Here is a 12,127-nt window from a genome sequence, read left to right on the forward strand (position 1 = left end):
ACTAAGTATTTTGGTGGAAGTTTGAACATAGATATTCTTTTCTATTTTGGCTTTATAAATCTCTAAGCATCACTTATGTACATTAGCAATTAAGAACAGTTAGTGCAAAAGGTATAACTTGCTACTTCTGTGAAGCAGTTGTGTTTCAGAAGCAGCTCTAAATCAGGCTGAAACCACTAAAGCACCTTTTAGTTCAATTAAACTCACGAATAAAATTTAGAACTAAGCACATTCTACCAAAAGATAGAAGGCAAAAGAGAAAGAAAAGACTATATCTGCCTTCTACTACTTTAAATCTGACATGACTCTTATTTAAACCCAAACTGAGTTGATGGACATGTAAGCCTGTTCACAGTGTTGATCCTGAATTGTTGTCTACATACAGAAGGTGAGTACAATAGAGGTAACTGGATGCTATAGAGGTAACAATATATAGGTTCCTGGATGCTAATAATTTGAATAACTATATTAGTATTTGGTTTGTTTTATAAAGAGGCCAAGGCTTTGTATCTATTTTCTTAGTGTATTCAACATCTGAAAGCAAGAGTTAATCTTCACACAGAATACCAACCAGTTCAACAAGGTCACATCAAATATGTAAAATAAAAGAGTACCAGCATCCTGATGATTGAGATAGCACAAGACTGTTAGGAAACTTTATATGCACAGCATTTTGTGAAGGGTGTAATTTTCTACTGATGTATTTTGTTGAGGGTCCTTCTCTGCACGTTAACTTTACATCACTTTCTTCACCTTTGCTTTTTAAAAAATATATAATTTCCTCTCCTCAGTGGAGTCTCTTGTTCTGCATAATTATAAGTGGAAAAATGTACAAAATAAGTATAGGTTCATTCAAGATATCTAGTACCTGAAGGCTGGTAAGACATTTTTTCTTGTCCTGTTATTTTTTTTCCTTTTTATAAAGGAAGAAAAGTAACTTTCTTATATTAAAAAGAAAGTTGAGATAATATGCCAGTTTAAATTAGCTTCCAGAATCATTAATCTCGTCTTTCATTTGCCAATTTATATTGTGTAACTATGTATTTTGTAATATTGTTCCTTAGAAAACAAAGGTCTCAAGAGATTTTTTTTTTCCCCTCTAAAAAAAACCTGCCAAACATTTGCAATGTTTTGAATCCTAAGTCATCTCCCTCATGCCTGGTCCCTTGCCTCCTATAAATTCATATTAAACCAAAACGTTTTTTATTGCTTCAACCATATGAAAATTAGCAGCTTCAGTAACAGCAAAAAAATCCCTCTACCTTTGAAGCATCATTTTTTTTTCTCCCAACAAAAACTCAACAAAAAGCATCCAATATTAGGAAGAGAAAATTATTTTGACAGGCCATACTGTCTTGTTCATGAGAATTTTAACACTCTCCCTCCCACTACTAGGAATGCTTTGCAACTGTAGTGATGATATACAATGATCAATATTATCAGTTGTACATAACTATTAGTGACATGAATGCAAAACTTCCATAGTTTATACTAATGGCAGCAGACCCTGTAACTGGATGATGTTACATAGTACAGAGCACATACTGTGACAGAGACTGTTAAATTCAATAGGTATTAGGAATATAGCTTTGCACTTAAACATTTTGGGAAAAATAAATTTTTAGGAAGACTGATAATCTCAATGTGCTAACAGTGAATAAACCCTTCACATATCAGGTTGCTATTTCAACCTCAATTTAAACTGCTATTCCATACTCTTCTATTTACTTAATTCAATAAGAGAATATTTCTTTATTCCTGTCTTTCAGGAACAAAGTGCCTCATAACACCAGGTTGCAAACCAGCAAAATAAAATGGCCATAACTAAATTAAATCATATTTTTGTTGAAAGGTGCATGTGAGCACTGAGCCTTTCAAAATCTTTATTTTAGAAAATATTTTTATCAGGTCCAGATTAAGATACATTGGTTGGGTATGATGAAATTTGCCTAATCAATCCTTGTTGCTTATATTTTCTGTAAACATTTGGCTATCAGGGATCATGGTTAACACTACACTTAAAAAGCATTCTGCAAGGTTTTCCCTCACTGGTTTAATTATTTTTTAATTTGTATTTTTATTCTCATTCATCTCTAAAACAATAGGCTACAACCTGGTCCTTCTATACATTTGAGTTGATTCCAGGTTTTTTTGCATTATTCTGATGTAAACAAGTGCTCCACTGATATAAAAAGACCATCTTTTATCCAAGGTGGCATAGCATTAGGTGCTAAATTTTATCAGGAGCGAGCTATCTTGGCAAATGGAACTTTTCTGGTGACAAAAAAATACTGTGCTGAAAAAGCCATTCTGCATATACTGAGTCAGATTCCAGCCATGTGAAAATCAAAGATCAGGAAATGTAGGTTAGAGACACTTTTGCTACCATCATTATATCATGTGCAAAGCATTTGTCAGCTACATCTCACCCAGTGACTGGGGTTTATGTGAACCTAAAATTTGCTGTGAATATTATCGGTCATATTTCCATTCAAGAATATTGTTCAGAATAAAACATTAATTGAGACAATACATTAGAAACAAAACTAACTTTGTGTCTTTTCTTTGCCTCTGATATTGTATTCTAATGGGCCACTCCAAGAAAAAAAATCTAAAAATCAATCATTTTTTTAGTGTGACTCTTCAAATGCATTTTGAAGTCGCATGTGCTTTTCCCATGAATTTTAAAATGACAACTTTAAATCAGTTCTAACTTTCTCCCAAAACCTTGGCTTGAAGTAGTTAAAGGTCTCTAGATGCATTGGTGTTAGCTGCAACCCACTGTTACCTGAGTACCTTGCATAAAAGTATAGGCTCTCTGTCTTGGACTATAATGCCTTTAATTCATGTTAGCGTGGATATCATGCCCATGCCTGCCAGCTGAGCTGCTCCAGACACATGGCTAGCTCTGTGCTAAGCTAGACACAGGCAATATGAGCATGTGTAAAACAATACCGTGTAATTTTGTGCACTGGAGAGTCAGGCCCAGTAACATATCCAAGAGAAAACTATTTTTCTCTCTTAAAAAGACAAACATGTGATCTTCAAACATATTAAATAACCCTTGGCTGGTTGAACTTGAAGAAATAATAAGGTGCTGTTAGACACAGAATACAGTGCTGGAATGAATTTCAACAGCAGTGGGCCGACACAAAAGTTGCTGCCTCAGTGCTGTAAGAAAAATAGTTAAAAGCCCCATGTGAAAGCCCAACTTGACTTCAGATCTTTATATTAACACCCTCATGTTCATTGGAGGCCTTCTAAGCAACCATTATTACTTAAAGAGGTTATAATTATATATGGAAGTAGGGCAGAGCTGTTGTGCACTACATACTGCGTTAAAAGCTTATTATGGTTTTTCAATGTATTGATTACAGCCTCAACCTTGCAATCTGCCTGCTCTCATGGTGTGGCTCATTCCATAACTGAAATTCATGAGGAAGCAAGGTCAGGGTTATCTATGAAAATAATACCAGTTATATAATGGAATAATATTTTTTCTTAAATCTAGAGCAAATTATTTAAATATCTAGATGGAAACCACACCCATGTTTTACAAAATTTCAGGTACACATAAGATTAACTCATCTTTAAAAGTATAATTCAGCATAGATAACATTTTTTTTTTGACATAATCATAATTTCTATTATGGTGCTCAAGTCAAACTTAGGTTTTCAGTTTCTATTCTTTGAAACTTTATAGAATAAAAATGGTCTGAAATACTTAGGCATTATAGAACATCCTAGCATTTTAATGGTCTTTTGACGCAGTTTCACCTTAACACTTTGCTCTGGAGACCATTCTTAATTCAGTGTGCAAGAGTTCTCTCCTTAACGTGCATCCACTCATATCACCATGGCCAGCACAACTACGAATAGAAGAAATTGATCCTTTGCTGAAAGCAGAACTGTTCATGAGGGCTTTCATATTTTAAAGTCAATTACAGAAAAATCCCATGACAGGAAATTGAAAGACTTCAAAATCTGTCTTGATGAACTGTCAGGTTGGAAAGGTCTTTATTTGCATTTTTCAAACTTTAAGCACTTGAGGTTCAAGTCTCATTATCCCAATATATTCTCTTCATAGAAGTGAAAGAACCTTTGTGCAGATGAGTACAGAAAATAGGCAGCACTTTCTAAAAGGATTGCCTAAAAGGTGAAAAGGTGGAAGCCCTGAAATGAATAGAAATATAGTATTAAATAACCATATCAACTCTGGATTTGCAAATCATCAATATTCACACATCCAAGCAAAGCTAGAAAAACCATATTCCTTTGGCCTAAGAAACCTATCTCATGTCTGTAGGAGCTGCTCCCATCTCTTCCAAGGAGGCTCCAGGGTTTCTGGTCTGCGGTGACTATGCCTGAATCGTTTTCTTTAGCGGGAGGCAGGAAGTTTTACCTCCTCCACAGACTAAGGCAGAAGTATCTTTCAGGCAGCAGTAGAGAAAAGAAGCAGGTGAGGTTATTTCATGAGAAGCCCTCATTTAAGACATAGTACAGAAGGGATCCAGCCTGGTGAAGCTGTTTCTGAACTAGCTTGTTAAAGCAGTTAAAGAAACAAGGCAATGAGGCCGAGGAACAAACTGAGGAAGAGCAAAGAGACAATGCTTTTTTTCCTAGTCACCTAATCTCTATATATGAGAAGTACAGTGGAGTTTCAGCAGTAGGCTGAAGCAAGCAATCCCCATATCGTGGATCAGCTTGTGGATGGCAGCCTTCCATCAGCTGGAAATTGTTATGGAAGGAATGACCTATATTGCACAGATTATTACTGGATAGTTCCCAGATGAGTTAACACAGCAGTTGTGACCTAATTAAATTCCATCCCTGACGTTCTGCTTTTCTATTTGCATATACATGACAACGACAACATAATATTGTAATACTTAAAGTAAATGGTAACATGCAGCGCAAGGAAGAAAGGAGCAATTCCAGCGGCAAACCAGCATAAGAGAGTAAAGGAGACATGTTATCCACATTTGAGTCACAGACCTTGTAAATGCAAACACTGACTGTGAAGGTCTTAGGAAACAATCTAACCAAACAGCTCAGGTAGACAATATGATGAAAGAAAAGTCCTGCTGAACATAATCAGAAGCTGATGCACAAGGGAGAGGCACTGGAGCTAATCACACATACACACACGCACACAAGCGTTTGACTTCAGCTGCAACAGCTCAAGAGGAATATCTTGAATTTTTGAGGGCTACTCAGTGAAACCACCTGCTGAACATAAACTGGAAGCCAAACAAAATGTGACACATTGAAAGACTTTAATTAATGTATTATTTTCCCACTAATTTTACTAGCTACATGGTTCTTCTATTATTTTCTCTTTTTTTAATCCTCAGTCTAATGCCATAGCATTAGTTTTGGGTTGATCAGATCCAAGTTATTTTAACTATTGTGATCAGGGTGTTAGCTGTATTTTTATCCATGCTATTTAGCTGTGTAACTGTAGTTGCACCTTAAACTAATGTCCTTTATCTTTTACTGTAAGATCTAAGAATAAACCCTCTACATGAACTTTATAATAAGTCTCATAAAAAATTGGTTTACATGGCAGAATATTACATCTCTGAAATGCACCCCAGTCTGTAAGGAGTTGCATTAACATTTGCACATACTAGCACTGAATGCCATTAAATGCCAACTAATTTCAAGCTAATAAAATAAAATTATTTTTCAAAGCAAGTAGGCCAAAATCTTTTCTTTTAAAGATAATGCTCTTACAGGCAAAAATCAATCATCCAAATGGTTAAGGACTTGTGTCATTTGGCAAATATTTTCAGAAAAGGACAAGGACTTCATCTTCCAGGATAAGACCAATTAGCCATATTTTAGAAGAGACTTTCTGACATAACTAAACTGCTGGGTAAGTTTCCATTACTGCATATCTATGGTCCTGATATTTTGTCAGAGACAGGATACTAAACTAGAATGATCCAAACTGTTTAACAGTCTGTAAGCTTCTTCTATACACATTTCCTCTGCTCAGCAAGTATTTACTTTTTGCTGATCCAACTAATGTATACCTAGGGTCTGAAATGTATTACCCTTAGTGATTCCAGCCTACATGCTGGGAGCCACACAGCGAGAAACAGACATAACAGTGAAGCAACCAACAATAGATGAATGGCCAAAGAGTAGTGAAAGACAGAGTCCAATAGCATATTCTTGCCTTTCAGTTAAAAGTTTCCTTCTGATTTTTTCTTGATTTTTGTGGGTTTTTTTTTTTTTTTTTTTGGGGGGGGGGGGGGGGGGTTTTGGGTGGGTTTTTTTTTTTTTTTTTTAACTACATACCTCTTCCATTCTAAGCTTTTCACCAGTTTATTTCTATCATTAACTCAATTTTCTCTTTAACTTTACAGTTCACTTTTGGAAACAATCCAAAACATTGTGTGGAGGGTAGTGAGGTGGGAGGAACATTTAATGTTTTAAAGGATTACCAGACTTAGGTGCTACGTTTCGAGGTGTTGCTTTTCAGCAGTGCCATTGTACCATACTGTCTGCTATTTCTCTAAATGTCATCAACTTGTCAGCTCATAAGCAGGTGTAAACCTTTCTTCCTCCCCAAGTTCTCATGTTTAGTGATGTCAATGGAAGTCTGCAAAGAGTGTTGTGTCAAGAATACTGGGCAGGCAATTTAAAGATAAACATTTCTCTTCAAAATTAATGTCATTTTGTTGCTACAGCAAAAGAAAGCAACAACACATTTCTAACTGGATTATTAAGTCCTGAAAACAGAAGAGGTGCCTGGGAGGCTGCACTCAGAAAGCACTTAAAAGCCCAAAAATCACTGGAATGTGCAAGTAATGGAAGCAAATTATAAAATAAACCAAATAAAAATATCCAGACATGGAGAGATGAGCATTTTATACCAAGCCACACACATCCTAAATTCCCCAGTTGATACTTACGTCAAAAGGCAAAAAGTCCTCTGTTTGACTTTTTATAAAACAAATACATATTCTCATCATGCACTGAGATTTACTAAAGAAAAAATGAAATTCTAGGATTTTTTTAAAGTCAGTAATGTACAGAAAGCCAGGACAGCAAGTGGAATTTCTGTCCTTCCAGGTCTTGTTAGGCATCAACAGGAAAAACAGGTGAATGGTTTTAAATCACCAGTGTGTGGGACTGTTGACTTATCATTTTTAAGCAGGGTTATACTATGCGAAATACTTAAAAAAAAAAAAAAAAAAAAAAGGAAAAATATCTTTAGCATTCTTTAACATTTCTAGCACACATTATCTCTTACAGGAATGGAATATAAGTTAATTATATGAAATATGAGTAACTGAACAACTTTCAGTGCTGCTGAACTGAATTTAGAATCAAATGCTTCATTGTTAGACTGAGAGATAGCAGGAAAAATTGAAGATCATCTGACTGTGTCTTGGATATAAAAAATTCAACTATTTTTAATTAAATTTCTGAATAATTCCCAAGGTGTTATTCCAAGAAGACACAAATGTTTGCAGATAAAGGGGAAGGAAAATAAGGAAAATATAATCTTAACTATTTCAATGAAGAGAGATCAGTGTTACAAGTCTGGATTTATTTGCTTTTTAAAAAGACATGAATCTGGAAGCCTTCTAAGGAGATGACAATTTAATACTGGGTGAGGTATTATAAGAAAAAGTAGTAAAGTTACATGCTATTCCTCTAGAGCTATTCAGCTGTTCAGGCAGCAAGGCAGAGAATTAAGAGCTGCAACTTCACTGAATACTGTTTCTAGTAACTTCAGTCAAGTTGTTTGGCTATTAGGTTCTTCAGAAATGAAGTGCAAGAAGTGGAGTAACTATCTCATTTCTGATTATAAGTCTGCAAAATGGTATTCCTGCTGTTGCTATTGCCTTTCATCCTAGCATGGCAAATGGGGTAACACTTGTCATAATTTTTGGACAATAATTTTGTTATAATCTTGGTTCCTATTTGCTGTGGCTACTATGATAAAAGTCTATTTCATTCTGAAATTGTATTAAGCATACCTGGAAATAATAATACTTCAATTTTTTTCTTGCTGTTTAAGTAAAAATAACATCTGAAAAGATGAAAAATATTTAACACTAAGTAAATGAAAATACAGCAAACAGAGAGCATATGTGTAATACAAATTTTGGGACAGTCTTGGGACATTATTTTAAAATTAAAAATAAAAACAGAAGAATAAATAAAAGGGCACTGAACTGGGGACTCCTAAACTACAGAAGCATCTCTTTCTCCTCCTTTCTCTTTTCTGTTTTACTTCTTTCACCTCCCCCCAAACGAGTGATTTTTTTGCTTTAACTTGACAAGTATTTCACAGTTTCTCAAGCATTTAGCAATGAGGATCTAATTGGAAAGTGCCAGGTTCTTTCTTATTACACTTTATCAATATTGTTAAGGGAATGATGTAATTGTTTGGGGTTTGGTGAAGACATTCCATGTCACTTCAGTGTTAATACCAGGCTGGAGCCTTCCTTGTCTGCCTCCGTAAGCTAGATAAACATAGACCTGTGTGCTTTCTTCTCATCTCAGGATACTTACTCAGAGAGATCTTGGAACATATGCCTATTGCGAGCTAAACATTTCACTTTTCATTTTTATCCATGTGCCAGAAATCCATTCCTAGGATAAACACTTTACATACTGACACTCTTAAAGTCACTAAACACGATAAATAAAGAGAGAATACATCATTTCAAAACTGATTAAACATTTTCTCACTTGTGACAAATGAACAGCTAAACATTGTATGGAGTCCCTGGAGCAGACATTCCATTTTCTTTGTCTTCATTTTGTGTGTAAGATTAACTTTCCATTTCAGCTCATCTATTGCACAACTGAGCTTTTTAAAAATACACATTGCTGCATTTTCCCCAAATAATTTTTCATTTCAGAAACATTTTTTGTTATTGCTACAAGAACTTTTCTTTTGGACTTTTGTATTTTAATAGAGACAAACTAACAAAGAAAATAATAATACTAATAAAAAACCCATAGTTTTTAATGAAAGCTAAAGAAATGCTCCCATGCAGTGGACCTGAACTTATACATGGGTTGAAGTCATCCACTTCAACAAGGAAAATCCAAGCACATTAATCACATTAACTCTGCTCCATCTAATCCATCACTTTTCCTTGCACTACTTGCTTGTCTCGTCATCCTATGCACTGCTGTCTACCTATGATTAGTCAAATGCAACTAATCTTTTATTTAGCTTCTTAAGCTCCTATCATCTTTTTCATCAACTCCTGCCAAAAAGGACCCCAAGCATTTTATTTTCAAGCTAAATTAAAAATCTGACTGAAATAATCGCACATAATACTAAAACTGTATATGAAGTTGTCTTCAGTGTTCTAACAAAAAACACTAATCTGATCAAGAATTTCAGTGGGAAGGTGGAAGGAAGAAAGAAAATATCCTTGCTAGATATCCAGAAAAAGGAGAAGCAATGAAGCAGAATTTTCTTCTTTGACAAATTGTGGAAAAGGAGCTGGGAGAAGAAAGAATTAGGGATTAAAGTTATAAGAAGCAGACCAAGCTGAACAAGAATCCCCAGAGCAGTTTGCTTTCTTCTCCCATCAGGCTAATAAAACCAATATAAAGGTTTTGATATGATGGTTCCAGTCTTGTCAGGGAAAAAGATTAGAAGGGAAAGTGAATTAGATACCAAAAGACAGTGGTAAGTCACAAGATTTCTGAACAGATTCAAGATTCCACTGTCATTAGATTTCTGTCACCTTTGGATTTGTAGTCAAATCCACTTTTGACAGGACAAATATTTTCTTGAAAAGAGCAATTAGAGATCACAACAATCTCCTAACAATGCCAACTTCTCTCTAAGTTTTATTGTGAAGGAAAATTTTAAAGATAAGAATTATGTAACAGAGCAGCTAAACAAACCTAAGAAATGTCAGGAATGCCTTTCATATATTTGAGCAAGAGGTGTGATACTAAGTCAAAGCAATACCCTAATATTATCTCAGCTTTTTAGAGCATCGTGCTAACAGCACCAAGGTTGTGGGTTTGATCCCTCTAAGGGCCATTCATTTAGGAATTGGACTTGGTGATCCTTGCAAGTCCTTTCCAACTCAGAATATTCTGTGGTTCTGTAATGAAACTTAAGGCAACACAGACCTGCTCAAAGCAGCTGTGTGTGATTCTTTTACACTCCCTTTCCACACCCCTAATGTGCCATTGAAGGACCTACCATCTCCTCACAAGTAAGAAGGGAGGTTCTTGTGGCACTCATTCCTCTTGGCTTCTCTTTCAGGTATTATCTTTAGTATATGTCCCAAGGGAATAGAGAAAAAAAATGTGACGTTGTACCAGGAAAGACATCAACCGCCCTGTGGCATTACTGCAGGTAGCAAATTTGGGTGTTGAGGCCATAGAATGGCTGACAAATCTAGTAAAAACTAGAGACTTTTATAGTGATATCTTTTAGAGGAATCTTATTGAGAGACTTCATAAGTCTGGGAATATATAATGGATAAATTCATTAGTAGCTATTAAGTGATAGTTGTAGCAAGTACAAAAAGAAAATGCTATTTTCAGTGAAAGAAAAACAAATACAGACTGTGAATTTCCCTAAATTTGGGCTATAAATGCTGTGCGCCATATTTTGATCTCTTTCTGGGACTGATGTAAAACTTTCCCACTTAAACACTGCTGCTAGAGAAGTCTCCAAAAAAATCAGAACAAACCACATATTGTGCAATGCAGTGAGGTTCCCAGTTTTGAAAACTGTCTCAACTGCACACATCCATAATGAAATTTAATGAGGTATTTTGCTTTTTGCTACAAAAAAAGTATTTGAAGATCTACTAGCAATTCTACAAAGGAAGTCACATTTAATTATACATCTCATTTGTTTATTAAAAAAAGATTTTAATTTATTTTTAAATAAAATGGACATTTTATAAGCACAGGAAATGGTACCTAACAAATAATACTTTTTTGGGAAATGAGAAATACCTCTCAAATCACCATGGTACTGGTGTAGTATGAACAGTGTTCTCTCAGTCCAAATGGTACACTCTAAATTTATTTTTACCTATGGTTAATGCATTTTCTGAAAGACAGGAGTAATGTACAATAATTCTTTAAAGAATTTCAATCTTTCTTCATTGTGAAATTAAAATTGACAATAACTAAATGTCACTTTTCTTTCTGAGTGCATTTCTATACCACTCAAAAACACAGTAATACTGGCTACCAATACATCAACTGCTAACACCCCCATATTTTTCAAACAAAGGCCTTACTACATTGCTCTTTCTTACCTTTTATGTGCTTCTGTCAGTGACTTCTCTTCATTTTCTTGGTCTATTTTGGCTGTAAAAAGACAATCAAATAATTAGTAACAAGGTGAAAGATAGAGATGTTCCAGGATAATTTCAATTTTCCATATGTCATGTGTAAAATATATAGAAACCACCTGAGGATACACTCATGTAGATGAATTCCGAGAAAAAAAACAAGCAACTAACCCCCCCATTCAACAAACAATCACACAAACAAAACTACACAAATTTTGATAACTCTATTAAAAAGAAATCCAAAACCACTGCCACAAAAAGAAACCAATCCAAAACTCAAAGCCTTGAAAATGAAAAAAAAAATCTTCCAGTAATCTAAACAACCAAGTCATGAAATGATGTAAAACCAGATCTTAAATAATGATTCCAAAAACTCAAATAATATGGGAACTTGTCTATCGAGAGGAGGAAAAGCTGAGCAAAGAGCAGGAAGGATTCCACCTTACAGCTTTTCTACAAGTTGCATGGCAATTACGAATGAAAACTCTTCCCTCTCCCTGTACACAGATCCATCAGTGAAGTACTAGAGCTGTAGCAGGCCTGTATTGAAAACATGGCTAGTTTTATATGAAGGATATTAGCATCTGGTGATCATGTGAAGGAAATTAATATTTTAATTGTATTATTGTATCTATATAATTAATATTTTAATTGTATTAATAATAAAATAAGAAACTGTCCTTCCCAAACACTGGTGAAAAAATTCTCTATTTGCCACATGTTCTTTCATAATTTTTTTGCACACATTTCACTTAACTTAGATGACTGAAAGAACACTTAAAAAATCTGCAAAAATGTGCTCGATAACTTAGGCA

The 12,127-nt window shown here is 34.8% G+C and overlaps 1 protein-coding gene across 1 annotated transcript in view; it reads right to left on the minus strand.

Moving 5' to 3' along the window:
• FMN2 (formin 2) overlaps nucleotides 1-12,127 on the minus strand; it is a 152,665-nt gene that overhangs the window by 20,640 nt on the left and 119,898 nt on the right. The window contains exon 15 of the mRNA XM_041469982.1: nucleotides 11,277-11,328. Coding sequence (XP_041325916.1) covers nucleotides 11,277-11,328 — 52 coding nt within the window. The remainder of the gene's footprint in view (nucleotides 1-11,276; nucleotides 11,329-12,127) is intronic.

Source organism: Pyrgilauda ruficollis, unplaced genomic scaffold (assembly GCF_017590135.1).
Source record: "Pyrgilauda ruficollis isolate IOZ18807 unplaced genomic scaffold, ASM1759013v1 scaffold24, whole genome shotgun sequence".
NCBI lineage: Eukaryota > Metazoa > Chordata > Aves > Passeriformes > Passeridae > Pyrgilauda > Pyrgilauda ruficollis.